Genomic DNA, 16,608 nt, shown 5'->3' with positions numbered 1-16,608 from the left:
TGTGAGCATCATGGTCATCTTTTTCTGCTCTTTTCTGGACTGCATTCTGCTGATCGAGGACTACAGGGGCAACAGGTTGGTGCCCCCTTCCTCTCCTTGTATGTAAGTGTGCGTGTGCGTGTGTGTGTGTGTGTGCTTGCGCGCATCGATGTATATGTATATGCGTGCACCAGTGCAGGTATGTGCCTGTGCACATATGTGTCTATTTATGTTCGTATTTCGGCACGACCGACAGTGGTGCATCGCGCGCGTATTCGCCTTCTCCTCCCCCACGTTTTCTTCTGTTCCATTCTGAAGTGCCGAATCCGCTACGTATGTATCTACGCTTCACACCCCGTCAAGGCGAATCCGCCGTTCATCTTTGCACTCTTCTTTGTGCATGGCCGATGCTCACGTTTCCTTCGACACTCACCCTCTCCTCCTCCTTTTGCAGAGCGCGAGGAGTAAGCCATGCACACACCCATGAGCACCCCAGCATACACACGCCCGCATACAAAAAAGGGCCTCGTTGGGCTGGTGCCGTGCGGACACTCCTAACGTGATGGCGGCAGGGCAGTTGAGCACCCTCTTCCTACTCCCCTCCCAAAGGCCGTTTCGGTCGGCACACACCACCCTCCCCTCCCTTCTCTCGTGCCTAAGGGTCTTCTTTGTTCCTCTCGCTTCGCTCCTCCTCTCCCCTCTCGCTTTCGGTGTAACTTGTCCGTGCCGATGGGCGGGGTGGGCTCCCTCCCTCCCTCTCTCTCTCTGACCTCCTCAGCGTATCCCTTTCTGTACTTTGGTGTGCACATATCGGCTGCTCCTCACCTGTCCTCTTCACTCGCCTGTCTCTCTTCCATCATGCTTTTATGCCCCCCTTTTTTAGGCCTGGTCACGCGTGATGAATCGGGTGCCGGGGCCGCATCGTACACGCAAACGCACACGCGCGCTCAGTCGCAGCCAGGCGCGTTCGCCCACCTAGCTACGTGTATCGACAATCGAACGTGCACTTCTCCGTGCTTGGGTGAGCGTGCGCCCTCACACAATCCCCCCCCCACCTTCTCTCTCTCCCTCCACAGGACTGCCTCGCTTTGTTTATGCTTCTGTAGTAGGCTCGCTCTTGCATGTTCTGTGTCGCAGCTTCTGGAGTGTAACCTCTCGCTCCGCACTCCTTGCCTAACTGCCTGCGAGTGCGCCAAGGACCCGCTACTACATGATGGCTGCGCCTCTCTACGTGTGTGAGAGGCGGAGAAAAAAAGGGCCGTGCGCCTTGATAAGAAAAATTAGATTCACAAAACGGACTCACTGCGGATCATCGGATCTGTGAAAAGCGAGGCGAGGCCGCCGCAGCGCTGATGCGCATCGCTTTGCGTGCGAAAGAAAGGGACTATGCAAGACGGCCGACAAGTGGGGGGAGTGACCCAGATGAGATGAGGAAGGGGGGACAGGAAGGGCGATGTGTGCGTGTGTGTGTCGGAGGCCCGCGGGCTCTTTCAGATTGTTGCAGCTGGTCCTGCTCCATATGGCCTCTTTCCTTCCGTCGCCCTCCCATCGTTGGGGAGTTGCTCTGCCTACCGCTTTGCTCCACGCTGTGCTGCTTTCCCTCTTTTTTTCATTTTCGTTGCTCTCACCATTCACCATTCTCATTCTGTGCGACCTCTCTGCCCTCCGAGTCGGTGAGTGCTCGTCTCCCGTTGGTGTCCTTTTTCTCGTATTCCTTTCTGACGACGAGGAGGACTTCTCGCGCTCCTCTGTCCCTCCCTCTGCTGCTGTTGTTCCCAAACCGCTTCGCTGCGGCTCCCTCCCTCCCCCAACTTACAGCCGCTCTCTCTTGTGACTCTCCGTCTTTTTCTTTCTCAAAGTTGCGGTTGCACTCTTCTGCCCTTGAGATGACGGTGGTGACAGAAACCCCATCCGAGGAGTAGATAAGGGGGGGGAATGAAGCTGCCCTTGATGGTGTAGATGTGGTCTCTTTAGGCAAAAGGGGAGGAGGAGATACCAGTAAGTTTGGCTGCGTTCTGTAGCGGCGCCGTGCACACGAGCCGCTGTCCCGTTCTGCACATCGACGCACACACACACATACACACACCATCACACCTATTTTGCTGGGTGTCTGTGTGCTGTTGATTTGGCTCCTCGGCTGCATTGGCGGCGTTTTTTTTTCTCGCATCTGTACATCTCCTTTTGTTGCATTTCCTCTATGCGCCACTCGCTGCTGTTCACGTCCGACCTAACAGAAAGAAAGACCCACGCCCTACCATGCAACCGAAACAGCGATTTCAGCGAGGAAGGCGTGAGGAATCTCACTGGAAGCCCTTCTTTGGGTTCTTTTTTTTCCAAGTCGCCGAGCTATCGCGCCTTTTTTGCTGCTACGCTGGACTTTCAGCGTTGCCGTACGACAGAGGTGCGCCGGTGGAGGCTGTCTCCAGAGGGCACGGATGTGAGAAGGAGCGGGCGCACTGGAGACGAAGCAAAACGGCTCGTAGCGCGTGACGTATTGTGCCCGACTTCCTCGTCTCTGCCATATGCCCATCACCCCGCTCGGCGTCCGTATTTCTCCTCTATCCGTGTGGCTTATGCCCCCCCCCATCAAGCCCCCATGCCACATTACTTCGTTCCTCACGCGTGCTCCCCACGAAGCCTCTCTCCTCCCCTCCTCTTTTCAAATTCGTACCCTTTCCCCACCAAACACGCCATCAAACACACACACACACACACACGCACACAAACAACCATCCCCGTGCCCTTGACGATCAGCTCCTGCCCTGCCCTTCCCCTTGAACAGTCTTTGTCGTGATCTACTTCCCTTGCTCTCTCTCTCTACTGTCCTCATCACGAAGCCGTCGACCGCCTCTCGCCATCTACCCCCCCGCCCAGGCAGCGCTTCTCTACACTTTTCTGCCCACTTCTTTGTCTTGAAGAGCCGAACGTTTAGGCCGTATCTCACCCTCCCCGCCACACACACACACATACACGCGCAGGCGAACCGACGAGTTTCGGATCAGTCCTCTCCCTCCCTCCCTTTGTGCGTGTGTGCGGCCAGGCGGCTGTCCGATCACCTGTTTTCTTCTCTGGCTTTGGACGTGTGCTTTGGGTTTCCTTCTCACATTTTTTTGTGCATTTCTCTTTGCATTGCTCTCTGTCTACTGCTTCGAGCCTCACCGTTGCTCTCTCCCCTGTATCGCTCTCTTTGTGTACCACGGACGCTCTTCCGTGGCCCTATTGCCGCCTTCTCTCTCGCTTCGCTCACTCTCTCACTCCCTTGGCGAGCACACATACGCTTCGTTGCGTGCGTGCGTGTGCGCTTGTGTGTCTGCTCGACGCGAACGTACAGGCACACACACGCACACACACACACCCACACCCCATTGATACAGCACTGAACAACTGAGCAGCAAACGAACGCGTCTGTGCGGAGGGCAAGGCCAGCGCTTAGGCAAAAGAATCGACGAAGGAAGAAAGGGTACGCCGACACAGAGAGAGAGAGCGAGACGAACACACAAAGTGTACATACGCTCATCTCCGCAGCTTTTTTTTTTCCTCTTTCGTATCGACGTGTGGAGGTGAAGTAGGTCCTTCTCCTTTTTGGGCGCACCAGCCGGAACGCAGCAGCAGTGTGTTGAGCTTTTTCTGCGCGCGTGTGTTCGTGTATCAGACGGCTATTTGAACCGTCAGCACTCTCGTTGGGCGGAGCACCCTCCCCTTTCAACGGGCTGCCCTAGGCGCTCGTTTTAGCTATCCAGGGCGCATCGCGCATTCATACTTTCGTGCTCCCCCTCTCTTCCCCACACACCATCACGTCTCCGCGATTACACCGGGAGAGTCGAGCGCGATTACCATTGCCACCTCACTATCGAACCCGAAGGATGAACTTCACACAGCAGCTGTGGTCTGTGAAGGAATGGGGCCGCGTGATGGCCACCAGGAGTGAATACGTGACGCTTGTGCATGAGGCAACCAACGAGGAAAAATGGGGGCCGACAGGGCCACAGATGGACGCCGTATGCAACGCCTACCCCCGCGGCGGCTCCGAGATCTTGAACGAGCTGCGTAGCCGCCTCAACAACCGTGATAAGTCGTGGCGCCCGTGCTACAAGTCGCTGCTCGTGCTCGACTACCTCGCCCGAAACGTTGACGAGCGTTTCTTGCCCGAGATCTGTTCCTTGGTTCCACTCATGCGCATCATCTCTACTACCTTCTATTACACCAACCCTAAGGGCGTCGATCACGGTGTGTCGGTGAGGGAGCGGGCGAAGAAACTTGCGGATCTGCTCAGTGATGGTCTGCAGCTACGCGAGGAGCGCGTTGTGGCCGCGCAGATCAAGGAGAAGCTCTCCCACAATGCCAGCGATGGCGGCGGCCCGAACACCTACGGAAGCGGCTACAATGGAGGGTATGGTGGCGGCTACGAATATGACCGGTACGGCGGCTCTGGCAGAGGCACGCGCCAAGCCTACGACTCGTACCGCTTTTCGCCACCGCCCGCGCAGTTGTCGTCGCGTCCGCGGACTAAGGAGGAGCAGGAGCGGTATGACATGGAGATGGCGCTGCGCATGCAGCGTGACGAGGAGCGCCGCACGGGTATTTCTGCCGAGCAGCTGGAGGAAATGTACGCAAACAAGGTCCGCCAGCGTAGGGGCGAGACAGAGCGGCAGAGAATGGCTGCGGAGGATGACGAAAGACTTGCCAGGCGACTCCAGCAGGAGGAGGAGGAGCGGGCGCGGCGCCAGGGCCGATCGCTGCCGACGCTCAGCTCGGATCAGCCTCCTGCTCCACCAGCGAGGGTTGCCTCACCCAAGCCTCCTGCTCCCGCGGAGCCGGCGAAGCCCAAGCAGCCCGCGACGGATGCTCTAGATGACCTCTTCTCCCCTGCCCCTGTCGCTGCACCCGCTGCCGCAGCCCCTGCTACACCGAAGGATCCCTTTGATGCCTTCCTCGAGACCCGCTCCGCACCAGCGCCGCCGCCGCCGAACCCGTGGGGCCAGCCCCCGCCGCAGCAGACCTTTCCACCGCAGAATACATGGGGGCAGCCGCAGGTGGCCAACAATGCCTGGGGCGCACCACAGCAGTGGACGCAGCAGTCCGTGCCGTCACTGCCGCAGCCCAACCCGTGGGGCCAATCTGTCAGCTCCCCGCCAAGCAGCGGATGGGGGCAACCTCAGCAGTCGAATTCCTGGACTCAGTTCCAACAAGGACCCTCGCAGCAGCAGCAGCAGCAAACGAGCAACAGCTTTAGTGCTGGCTCATGGGGTCAACCTGCTTCGTCGCGTCTGCAGGACCCCTGGGGGCAGCCGCAGCAGCCGCCGCAGGCGAGCTCATGGGGTCAGTTCCAGCAACAGCCTCAATCTAGTAGTTGGGGCCAGCCATCTGCACCAGCGCCGCAGCAGTCCGGCTCGGGCCAGGCGCCGGCAGCTGCGGAAGCGACGGCTTCCGGGGTCAACAACAACACGGGTGACTTGGGCAGCATGTGGGGGGCGCTGAACCAGTTTTCGAACCAGCAGCAGCGCAAATGAGATGGTGTCGCGGATCGAGCGCGCTCTCGCTTGACGGCTCCCTTGCTGTCTCTTTCACCACGGTAGCACAGATACGTTCACCAACGCACCCGAACCTACACGCGGAAGTGTGGAGCATCAGATCGTGACGCACCCCGTTATTGCCTTGACACGACTGCGTCTGTCTATCCTTCTCTGCTGATGCCTTTGGCATGCAGCACCGCTGCTCTCTCATTCCCCAGCCCGTTTCAGCATCTGCTGTGCACGCGTACGGAGCACTATGTAATTGCCTCCGCGCAGGTTTAGCAAAGGTGCCATGGGGGCCGAGGTAAAAAAGGGGAAAGGGAACCTGCAGCTCACGTGTGTTTGGAGAAAGGGCATGGGTGGGCGGGTGGACAAGGAGCGGAGCCGGGGACGAAAGAGCGCCAGGTGGAAGGCTGGCGAAAAGAGTCGACGGTAGCGTGCCGAGTGTTGAGATGGGGACACCAACGCGCTCATGGACGGGAGCCTACGGCGACCGGTCCTCATCCAAGCAGTCGGCCGAAGGTGCCGCCCACCTCACCCCATTTTTGGTCGATTTCTGTTCCCTTTCGTTACATCTATATATATATGTATTTGGTGTGCCCGTGTACTGGAGTGGCTCTTCATTGCTGTCGAGTGCGCGTGCGCTCGTCTCTCCAACTTAAGGACACAATTGGCCCCCTTTCTCTCTCCTTTGCTCGGCCTCGTTTTCTTCGCGTCTCCCCTCTCCCTCCCTATGCGCTACTGTACGCGTCTGCGTCGATGTGACTGCAGTTCTGTTCACGCTCGGCTGTTCCCTTCTCGTTTTTTTGTCGCATGCGCTTTCGCCTCTTTGGTGTGCGTATCTGTGCTCGTGCGACAACGTAATTTGTTGCACAACTTTGTGTGTGTGCGTGTGTGTGCGCTGCTGGTTGACGAAAGCTTTGCGGAAGGGACCCGCATTGCGTTCGTGTCCCTCTCGTCGACTTCTATTTTGTACCCTTTCCTTTGCTGTGCGGCTTTCGGGGGTGTAATCGGCGCGTCTTTTGAGTGGGTGCTTTTTTGTCGGATGTGGTGTTTCCTACTCAACTCCTTTGCTGTTGCTGTCCCTTTTGTAGTAAGGCTGCCGCGTAGGTGTGCAGGACATCCTCGCTTTTCCTTCAGCTGCCAGGGCCACGCGCTGTTACAGGCCAAGCAAGTGCCTCTCTCTTTGTGTTCCTCTTTGCCTCTCTGTCTCGCTCACCGTGCACCACTTCCGACCTCGTCCACTCAGCGAGAAGCGCGAGTGCTTTTGTGTGCACGTTTGTGGGCATGCCTTCAAGGCACGCTTACAGAAGTGAACGCGCATGCACCAAGCCCTCGGCGCTGCTATCGAAGACTCGCACATACGCGCACTTCTGAGACACCCTAACCCTTGGCAAGGAGGGAAGCAGGAGAACTGGACCGGCATGTCCCCAGCATTCTTTTTCCCCGGACATGCATGCCGGCTGGAGAGCACCCTTTGCCTAGTTTGGTGACGTTCTCTGCTGCTCTTTGTTTTCCTTTGCGCCCTCTTCCCTGATGGCGGGGAGGAAGCTCCGCGCGTGGTGTTGGTGTGCAGTGGTCCGCTCGGTGCGCCGAGGAAGTTAAACGGTTCCTTCTTCGTGACAGGGTGAGGCCACTACGACGCAGCGACGTCATGTCCCTTGGTGGAGACGGATGTTGGTGGTCAGGTTCGGCACGGTGTTGCGTCGGAGGAGCCTGCGAGGGATCAGCGGCCTTGCGGCCATCCACATGGCAGACGCAGCGTCAGCATGACTCGGATGTGCCTCATCGACGCCCTCGCCGCCCACTGGTGTATGGGGGCCTGAGCTGCTTCCGTCCCTGGAGGGGGTGGGGCACCTGCCAGGTGGTCCCAGACGTTATGGGCGCGCCTGTGGGGCGACCTGCAGCGTTTGGGCGGGTGGAATTGGAGACAGGGGCTGCGCGCACACGGCACGGCTGGCATTGCTCTACAGGGCGCCTCGGGCAGCACAGCAGGGCGCCATGGGCCAGGTAGAGTCGAGCTTAACGCATGCTGTATGTGAAAAGTCGTGCTACGCAAGGACGCACGCACAGAAGGAAACAGCCCCCCCTCTCTGTCTCTTCGTCACCCAGCACTTTACCGTCTGTGGTTCGTTGCATTCTCCTCTTCCCCTCTCATGAGCACTGCTCCTCTTTCATAGTGTGTCAGTGGCTCTCTCTCTCTCTCTCGATGCCTATCTGGGGTGGTGCTGTACTGTGCCTCGCAGCTCGGTGCCTTTGCCGGCTCCGCTCCCTCTGCACCACCGACACTTCGCTCGCTTCCACGTTTACTCTCGCCCCTTTTTTTTTCCCACATCTCGCATCCGGCCCTCTGCTCCCCACTGCCGTCACAACGGAACGTCGGTCCCACCTTCCTATCGAGAAGGGGCAAGGGCACCGCTTTCTTTCCGCCCTCCTCCCCCGCACACTGTGGCACGCAAGCCCTGCTCTGGCTTCTGGCCTACTGGCGCGTCCCTACTCTACACGCTCTTCCTTCCATAAACGAGTGCGCTCGCGCAGGCGCGAGGGCGTCAGAATCTTGGCAGACTAGCGGATCTCCTCTTTGACCCCTCTGACACACACACACATACACACACGCACAGTTTCTCCCTGTCCTTCTCTCCATTTTTTTTTTTAGCGAGTGGGGCTCCGTCTCGTTCGGTTCCGAGTTGGCCGTCTGAAGGTGGAGGAAGGAGGGGCGTACAAGCTGGGCAAAGGAAACTGATTGATTGTACCGCTAGAGAGGACGTCCTGCGGCCTCCCAGCCCTGCCCTCTCTCTCTGATCTCTGTTTTTTTTCGCTGCGCTACGCCACTCTCCTGCTCACGTCGACTCTCTGGCACACCCGCAGCTGATCGCCGGTTTAGTTTCACCTTCCTCCTCATCCTCTCTATTTTCTCGTCTCTCTCCTGGTACACACGGACTGACGCGATTACGGCTGCAATGCTGCGTCGCACTACCCTGTCTCGTGGCCATGCCACGTCGAACCTTTTCGCACCTCCTCACTCGGGTCGCTGGTTCAACCCACCGCATCAGTGGACGATGAGCGACACGTTTGTGCCGGCCTTCTTCCTCGGGTTTTCGCCCATGGCCATCTGCGTCTACCTTTACCACGCCGCGTACATGCCGCAGTACTCGCACTTCCAGGAGAAGAATTACTACCCGGCTCAAGTATACACGAAGGATTTCATTCACAAGTACCATCGCCTGGAGCGCTGGCGGTGGTACTGAACCCGCGGCGAGCGCACACGGTGCTCCTTCTTGGCGCTTATCACGCACTCACACAACCCACACGCACGTGTATGTATGTGTGTATGTATCTTTGTATACGCATGCGCCGCTTGCTGTCTTCTCTTTCTGCGTCTACTCCTTTTACACCCTTTCGCGCACGTCGGCGTCCAGTCGTCTTGGACTCGCTCTGATCTCGGCCAAGCTGATACATAACCGCATTTGTGGACGCTCGCTGCTTGTGTGTGTGGTGTGTGACGTAATGAGTTCTGTTGCTTTACCCACGCGGCATCCAAAACAAACAAACGTACATCTCTTTCATGGGGACGTGTATGGGAGAGGGGGCGCTAGCGCCAGTGAAAGGAAGAACAGGGGCGAATCGCGCATTCATGTCAGCCAACCCCCTCTTCTCTTTCTCTGCTGCTGCTGCTTTTGGCAGCATCTTTGGCGACTGTGGAGGAGGATACGTGCGCGATTGCCGTGGCGGCGTCTGTTGTGCGGTTGTGCGTGTGTGCCACTCCCTTGTCGACATCTTTTCTTTTTTTTTCGACCACCTCTGTTTTCGGAGAGCCATATCGTTACATACAGGAGCACGCCCACAGGATAGCACTGGGGAAGGACTCCTTCCACCCCCTTTTCGTTCCTCATCGCCGTTTGTGCGAGCGGTTTTTCCACGGGTAAGCGTAACGGCAGCGGTGCCAGAGGCTGGTGCAGCTGCGTTAACCGCTCCTCCTCTTTTTGTGGTGACCCCGATCGCTTTCCTTCAAATCATCCCCGAGCGTGGTGCCTTCGGTGCTTATGCGCCTCTGAGGGGACGAGTCGGCGGCTGCGTTTCCGCGAACGGAGCTGTGTCTGTAGCTTCTCTCTGTTGCCGTCTTCGTTTGCCATGAGCCTAGATTGCGAAGGAGAGGGGGCCCCATGCGTGGAGTGCGGCGAGTTCGACCTCTTGCCCTACGCATGCCCATGGTGTCGCGGGACATTTTGCGCTGCACACGCGACGTGCCATCACGTTCCCGCGCACGGTGCGCGCACGGCTGCCGATGTGGCATTTGCGCTGCCACTCAGCCGCGCAGCGGTGTCCAGTTCTGCCCCGCTGTGCGCCCCTCCGCAAGGGCCGCCGTCACCGCGTACCGAAGGGGACGCAACGCCGACGCCTGGCACATCTTCTGGCCGACCTCAGCATCGGTGCGCCGTGTGCCAGTCGGCGCTGTGCGCTCTGGCACCATGCCCTGAGTGCGGAGACAGCTACTGCGCTGCTCACCGCTTTCACGGCCACAACGACCTGAAACCGAGAGCACGGGCGCCGGGGCGAGCAAGTCAGCGCGCCATTTCCTTCGGGCGACAGCAGGGCAGCGGCGGCACGAATGAATTCGACCCCGCTGCTGCGTTGTGCGCTCCATTTACGCCTGCGCGCCCTCTTGTGCTCGCACCTGTTGGATACCGTAGTGGTCGGATGGGTGTGCTCGCATTCATTGTCGCACCTGCCACCGTCCCGGCAGGGACCTTCACAGGAACCTCGGTGGGTGGGAGTGAAGCGACAGGGTATACGATCGGCGTGTGCAGCTTGGTTGTGGCGACGGAGATGTCAGTGGGTCAGCTACGCGACCGACTCGTGGGGTTTCTGCGGGATGCCTCTGTGCCCCTTATGGAGCAGCGGCTGGCGCAGAATTGCGAGGTGGCCGAGTGGATGGTGCCGTCGGGGTGGTCGGAGTGGGTCTCTACAGCGCGCTCATGCTTGCTTAGTGTGGCTGCCGCTGCCCCCGACACCAGTAGCGCGGCAGCTGTTGGGCCGGCATCGCGCCGCGTGCCAGCGTTGTCACTGGTGGAGCTCCCGGTGGGCGTAATTCTCCGGAAAGCGCCGATAGTGAATGCGACGGTGGCGCTGCATCTCTCCGACGCCAAAGAAGAGTGCACGACACCGGGGGAGAATGGGGCACTGCGACTGCTCTTAGCTACCGTCTTGTTCGGGAGCGCCGCCTCCCCATCGGCACCATCTTCCTCGGCTACTGCAACGACCTCTGGTCATCGCGATGATCGTGTCAAGGCGCTCGCAACGCGTCTCTATCTTCAACATCAGCAGGTGCTTTGCCGCACTGCGGTAGGCGCTGCAGAGCGCGGCGCGGGCACGACAGACGCGGCATGCGACACAGCAGAAAGGGGCAGCGCCCGGCCGTCGGAGGATGGCTCTGGGCCCTCTGCGCGGGGGATAGGGGCTCTGATGGAGCCGGTACCGGACCCTGAAGGTGAGCATACTCCGTCTCCCGTCACCGTCTCTAATGCAGTGGACAGCGCGATACCAGTGCCGCTCGCGGCGGTGTGGCCGTTTCGACACGCTCCACCGCTGAACAGCTTCGACTTTTTCAACGGGAAACTGAGTCCGTGTGGTACTGCAGCGATTCGCCCTGCTGCAGCCCCGCGCGTCGTTGTGGCGGTCTTCGTGGCTGATGCAGCTCTGCCTGTGGCGGTGATGCCCATGTGCATTGCAATCAGTCGTGACTGGCCGCTCGCTCGTGTGGTTCATCACCTGCGCGAGGAGGTAGGGGAGCTGCAACTGGCGCAGCACCGCGACGCCAGAATCGCGATCAGCACGTTCTCTTTGTATCGCCTGGGCAGCGGCAGCGGCACCTCCTCGGCCGCGGCGGGGACTGCGGCGGGTCTGTCCTGCTTATGGAGTGGCCAAGCGCAGCCCTTCACCTTATCCACCCCGGTGACGCTGCAAAATGCGGATGTGCTGCTGCTGTGCCCTGAGAGCGCGCCTGCTGCTGAGAGAGCCCTGAGAGAGGAGCTGCAGCGACTGCAGGGCTTGACTGGGAGGGCGAAGGCGGCGCTCAGGGCGGATATGGTGAAGAAGTGTGCGGTGATGTGACACGTATGCAGGTCGAGGTGCACAAGCGGCAGCTCGGGAGTTTTCGTAGCAGAACCGATGATGTGTGAGCGTGTGCATGTTCTGAGAGGGGGCGGACAGCGTCATCTACACCGGAACAGCGGACCAGCGCCAAGGCTGACAACAATGCGAAGATGATAGGCGGCAAAGGAAGAGGAGCACGTATGAGACGAGGCGCACTGTCTCAGAGCCGTGTGCACGTCGACACGAGCGTATGGGCGGGTCTGCTCTTCTCGCCAGAAGCCTGGCCGCCTCGCCCTGCCCTTCAGCTTCTGCCTGCACCCGTCTCTATTCTTTTCCCTTCGCTCTCTCTCTGTTGCCTCCCTCTGTTTCCTTACTGACGCGCGCCTCCCTCACTTGTGCCTGTGTCTTAGTGTGCTCGTGTGCGATCAAAGGGAGGGGGTGGGGCCAACATCGAGCGCTGCTGGCGTACGTGCCTTGATCATGTCCGAGGCTGTTGTGCGTGCCGAGCGGGAGCTGTACGCATACGTGATGGCACTCCAGAGTGCGCTGCAGGCCGCAACTGAGGATGCCATGCCGCAAAGTATCTGGGACGGCGCCAGAGAGGATGACGGCGCGCTTGCCGGCACTGCTACCGATGACAAGTATCACAGTGGGGTGCCGGACACATTGATCCAACAGGTCGAGCGTGAGACAGCACTTGAGCGACGCCGAATCCACGAGTTGGTGCGGCGACAGCTGGCGCCGCAAAGAGCTTCCCTTCGTGCGGCCATTGTGCAGCTCGGTGGTGGCCAGGATCCTTCCGGTAACGTAATTGATGTTCCGGTCACGGTGCTTGATCAGGAGATCGCAGCGGCGGCCACGGAAAGCGCGGAGCTGGGCCGGCGCATGGTGGAGCTGTACGACGAGGCGGCGTTGCTCGCTACGAGAATCGAGGCAGAGGTGATGAGCAAGTCGGTGCCATCTCCGTAGCGAATCTGCCCCCCCCCATCACCGGCTGGTGCAAGCGAGCGTGAGTGGCGTGCGGGCATTAGCGCGCGCTTCGAAGAAAAAAGAGATGGAGAGAGGGTGTGTAGGCGTTCCCACTGCCGCAGTGGGGATGCCTTCAACTCGTCTTGTGTGAGGCAGCGCCTCAGAAGGGTCGCTGAACTCGGTTCATACAACCACATCGACGTACGCACAATGTGCGAAGATGAGCTACGCTAACAACGGTGCTCCTGCACCTGTGAGCGTTCCCTTTTACCTGCGCCCCGCATTCATATCTTGCCGCGAGCCGTTCCCACGTGCCTTTCAGCCCCGTGGGTGCGGCCCGCGGCAGCGGTTTTATTCATCAGAGCTGTATAGCGCAGGGAGCGGAGGTCTCGTAAAAGAATGGACAGTGCACAGCTGTGCGAGGCAGCCCTCACGAATCGCTTTTGGGTACAGATTTTTACTTCTCTGCCGAGTGAACGAGACGCGCACCTCTCCCACGCACCTGCGCGGTGCGTCCGGCGCGTTTCTTCGCGTTCTCTCGCGTTTTTCTACTTGACGCCTCCTCCCTTCCTCCCCCCTCCCCTCTCTGATCCCGTTTGCGTCCGCCGTCGCACGCCCCCCTCCCCTCCTCCCATACATACATACTCCGGTGGACGTGGGTGCGAGTTTCGAAAAGAGGCCGGGCATCTCGGTGCCGCTGCCACCACCACCACCACTTGCTGCACGGAAAGCAAACACAGCTTTCAGCGCCGCCCTCTCCTTTTCTCTTCCCCCCTCTCTGTCTCTGTCGCTTGCACTCAGAGCCAGGTGCAACTCGCGGATGCAGCATGCGCACCGGTCGACTACTGCGCCGCGGGCACATGGAGGTGGAGCCATGGATGGGAGCGTGCAGGTACCCCGTAGGGCCTTCATTGGTCGGCGGCGTCCCGATCGTTCGCGCCGGCTACGATCACTTCAAGTTTATGCGCCCGCAAACACCTCTACGGGCTGTGGGACTGGATGCGCCGCTGCCGCCGGTGCTCTTCAACCGCATGGATCAGATCGTCCTTATCGAAAACGCGCTCGCCCTACAGCGGACAGAGAATCAGATCTCCGTCACGCTGTCGCAACTGGCGCTCGGCATCCGCAACGCAGAAAACTTCCTTGAGAAGCACCTGATGAGCAAGGATGTGCGACCGTCCATTCATACCCTTTGGTTCCACGAGGGCGGGCTGCGCGAGCATCCTCATGTGCTGGCCGGCCTGGCCGCTCACCACTTGGTTCCACTCTTTAGCTTGGTTAGCTACGACGTAGAGCGGGGTAAAATGACCGTTTTCCAGGCGGAGGAGCTCTACGAGGAGCTCATGGACTGCTCAGTGGCGCAGCCGAAGATCGTGCAACGAGAGCTGGCAAATCAGATGGTGCGTGTGTACTGCCTGAACGGCGACTACGACAACGCGATCCGTGTGGTGGATGAGATGTCGGCTAAACGCATCCGCCGCACGTTCGTCACCTATGCCCCCCTTTTCCGTATGATCCGCGCCGCAAAGGACGTGGAGCAGCAAGTGAAGCTGCTGACGTACATGTACAGGACGGAGGGCGGCCGACTGCCCAAGTTTCTCTTCATTGATGTTCCTCGAATGCTGTACATGTTCGGCGTGTTCGCCCGCTACAACTGGGTTCCGATCAACGTCTGCTTCACCGTTGCCTGCACAGCGCTGAGTCTTCAGTACATGAACTACGCGAAGTGGTAGCGTGTATCGCATGTGCGTCGAGTGGCATGAGCGGGAAAGGGAGGACATGGACCGAAGACGGGGGGAGTGGAACAGAATGGGAGCAGGTGCCTTCCCTCTCGTCCATCACATTCCCTCTCCCTCCCCCACCCAACACACACACTTATACACAGGGGAGCGGGAGAGGAACACGTACAAGTGAGCGAAAATTACTATGGCGCGGAGGGACCAATCGCACAAAGCATCGAGCAGCTGCCACGCCGCGCACCTCTGTGAAAGTCCTTGACAGATGTCCTCGTTGCTTCGTTTCATATGCTCTGCGCATTTTTCAAGCTCTCCTTGACATCTCCGGTGCGCCAGTTGGGTGCCACTGCGTACCGATTGATGCGAAAAGTCTTTGCACAATATCGTGCGCCACGGCGACTCAAGCGATAGCTGCTTTTAGCATCTGCTGGTCACTATTTTCATGGCCGGGCGTGCAGGCGTCTCTCTCATCGCCTACTGCCCCCGTTCTCTTCCCGGCTTGTGGCCCACATGTACATACGCACGCAAGCGTGTGCACGGCGTAAGTCTTCGTCATGCGCATGGCCCTCTTTCGTCTAACTTCCGCTGAGCCGAACCCATCGAGTATCTCATTCTCACTCTCTTCCATGCGGTGCCCGTGGTGCACCAACGCTTCTTCGCCTAAGCGCTCTATCATCTCCACCTTACCACTGGAGAGCCACACAAGCACGCATACCCTCCCCCTAACTCCCCCCCACACACAGCGAGACAGAGGGACAGTCACCCGCCCCTCCTCTTCAGTGGCCTCAGCAGTCGTGAGCACAGGACCGCTAAGCAGACGAAAAGAGAAATACTGTTGAAGGAGCGCGAGTGCAACGGACGGGGCGAGCAAAGTAGGATCGTTTCACGGTGGCGAACAGAGTCATCTTTGTGAGTAGCGCTGCGAGCCACTGTCGGCTAGCGGTACTGGCGTGCCTGTGTGGGTGCGTGTGAGTGCGTGTAAGTGTACAGTGAGGTGCTTGATCGGCGCTTAACTACTAAGCTCCTTCTGCGTTTTTTTCGTTTTCTCGGCTTCTCTGTCTCTCGCCCACTTTGGCAGAGGTACGCGTCTCTCTCTTTCTCACTGAGCGTGTTGGCGCTGTGCGTGCCTCTCTCACCATATTTGGCCGCACCTCGTGGCAGGTGAGGAATCGGTATCGCCGCCGACGCTCTCTTTCTCGCGCCCTCCATCAAGAGTGTGCGTCAGCCATGTCGTCCCGCTCTTCATACTATAGCGCCAAGTCGCTCTCCTCTTCAGCGGGGGAGTCGATCGTGACGAGCCACAGCACTGGGTCCTCGAGCCGCCACCGTCGCGCCGGAACCGTCAGCATCCACGAAGCACGTGCCCCACCGATGAGGATGACGGCGATGGAGCGCCTCCAGCACATTCGCAACGCTATTACGCGGCTGAGGTACGTTTGCGAGCGGCAGTATCACACTGCCGCACTCGATCAGACGTCGGAGGCCTCCGTCAGGTCCTTCTTTGAGCGGCTGCGCAAGAAGCTTCCGAGGCTCGAGTTCAGCCGCAGTCACGTCGGCACCCCAGAGAGCGGTGGCCCACAACACCTGCAGTACATCTCGAAGGAGGTGAGGCAGCTCATGGCCGTTGCGCAGGAGGTGGTGCGCGACACGGCGAGCACTTCTGCTACGGCCACAGCTGTTTACGAGGGCATGCAGCACCATCACGTGCAGGAGGCCATGGCAGAGCTGGAGGAACTGTCTGCGCTCCTGGCTGAGCGCCCCAGCGAGCAGCCGAGTCGCGTCAACATAGATCTGCTGGCGGACCTCGTCGCGTTCCACATCGACGAGTTCGACGCCTTTATGGCTCTGCGCATTGAGGCGTTTGTGAAGGAAATGCAGAACGAGGGCGCCTTTTACACGGGCCCGGTTATGACGGATGCGTCGCAGAGGGCAACGCCGATCGGTGTGTGCTCGGTGGTGCTGCTGGACATCGCCGTTGGTGTTCGGCCAGGGCGCTCTGCTCGTATCGCATTCGACCATGCGCGACATCAGATGAACAAAATTGAGAACCGCCTACACGCTGCCGACATCGCGCTGCAGGAATGCCAACTGGCCGGCGAGGCCGGGGTGGAGGAGCAGCAAAGGCAACAGGCAGAGGTGCAGCGTCGCGAGTTCACAATCATGAAGGAGCGAATCAGCCACACCCTGCGCCAGCTAGATCGCATTCAGCAAGCGTGGCTGGAGGAGGAGCAGAGCATCTTCACTCGTGCCACATCCGGAAGCCACGACCTAGCGGCCTTGATGCACACGAAACGTCTGCGCGAGGTGGAGGTGATTGA

General features: G+C 59.4%; 6 protein-coding genes across 6 annotated transcripts in view; all 6 read left to right on the top strand.

Moving 5' to 3' along the window:
- Positions 1-3,842: 3,842 nt before the first annotated feature.
- Positions 3,843-5,489, top strand: LSCM1_05265 (uncharacterized protein; the record flags this gene model as incomplete). Its single annotated transcript, XM_067322737.1, has 1 exon — positions 3,843-5,489. One exon carries the CDS (start codon positions 3,843-3,845, stop codon positions 5,487-5,489), a length of 1,647 nt encoding a protein of 548 aa, XP_067178102.1.
- A 2,963-nt stretch (positions 5,490-8,452) lies between these two features.
- Positions 8,453-8,740, top strand: LSCM1_05264 (uncharacterized protein; the record flags this gene model as incomplete). Its single annotated transcript, XM_067322736.1, has 1 exon — positions 8,453-8,740. One exon carries the CDS (start codon positions 8,453-8,455, stop codon positions 8,738-8,740), a length of 288 nt encoding a protein of 95 aa, XP_067178101.1.
- An 883-nt stretch (positions 8,741-9,623) lies between these two features.
- LSCM1_05263 (uncharacterized protein) lies at positions 9,624-11,603 on the top strand (the record flags this gene model as incomplete). The annotated part of the gene is made up of 1 exon (XM_067322735.1): positions 9,624-11,603. One exon carries the CDS (start codon positions 9,624-9,626, stop codon positions 11,601-11,603), a length of 1,980 nt encoding a protein of 659 aa, XP_067178100.1.
- A 462-nt stretch (positions 11,604-12,065) lies between these two features.
- Positions 12,066-12,554, top strand: LSCM1_05262 (uncharacterized protein; the record flags this gene model as incomplete). The annotated part of the gene is made up of 1 exon (XM_067322734.1): positions 12,066-12,554. The coding sequence occupies one exon, from the start codon at positions 12,066-12,068 to the stop codon at positions 12,552-12,554; it is 489 nt and encodes a 162-aa protein (XP_067178099.1).
- An 827-nt stretch (positions 12,555-13,381) lies between these two features.
- Positions 13,382-14,287, top strand: LSCM1_05261 (uncharacterized protein; the record flags this gene model as incomplete). The annotated part of the gene is made up of 1 exon (XM_067322733.1): positions 13,382-14,287. The coding sequence occupies one exon, from the start codon at positions 13,382-13,384 to the stop codon at positions 14,285-14,287; it is 906 nt and encodes a 301-aa protein (XP_067178098.1).
- A 1,230-nt stretch (positions 14,288-15,517) lies between these two features.
- The window catches only part of LSCM1_05260 (uncharacterized protein), a gene marked incomplete at both ends in the record, with an annotated part of 4,848 nt that continues 3,757 nt past the window's right edge, over positions 15,518-16,608 (top strand). Inside the window, one exon of the mRNA XM_067322732.1 lies at positions 15,518-16,608. This exon is cut by the window's right edge and continues 3,757 nt beyond it. Within this exon, the coding sequence (XP_067178097.1) occupies positions 15,518-16,608 (1,091 nt within the window).

Source organism: Leishmania martiniquensis, chromosome 25 (genome assembly GCF_017916325.1).
Source record: "Leishmania martiniquensis isolate LSCM1 chromosome 25, whole genome shotgun sequence".
Taxonomy (NCBI): domain Eukaryota; phylum Euglenozoa; class Kinetoplastea; order Trypanosomatida; family Trypanosomatidae; genus Leishmania; species Leishmania martiniquensis.
The sequence above is the reverse complement of the archived record's forward strand: the minus strand, read 5'-3'. Positions and strand labels throughout refer to the sequence as shown.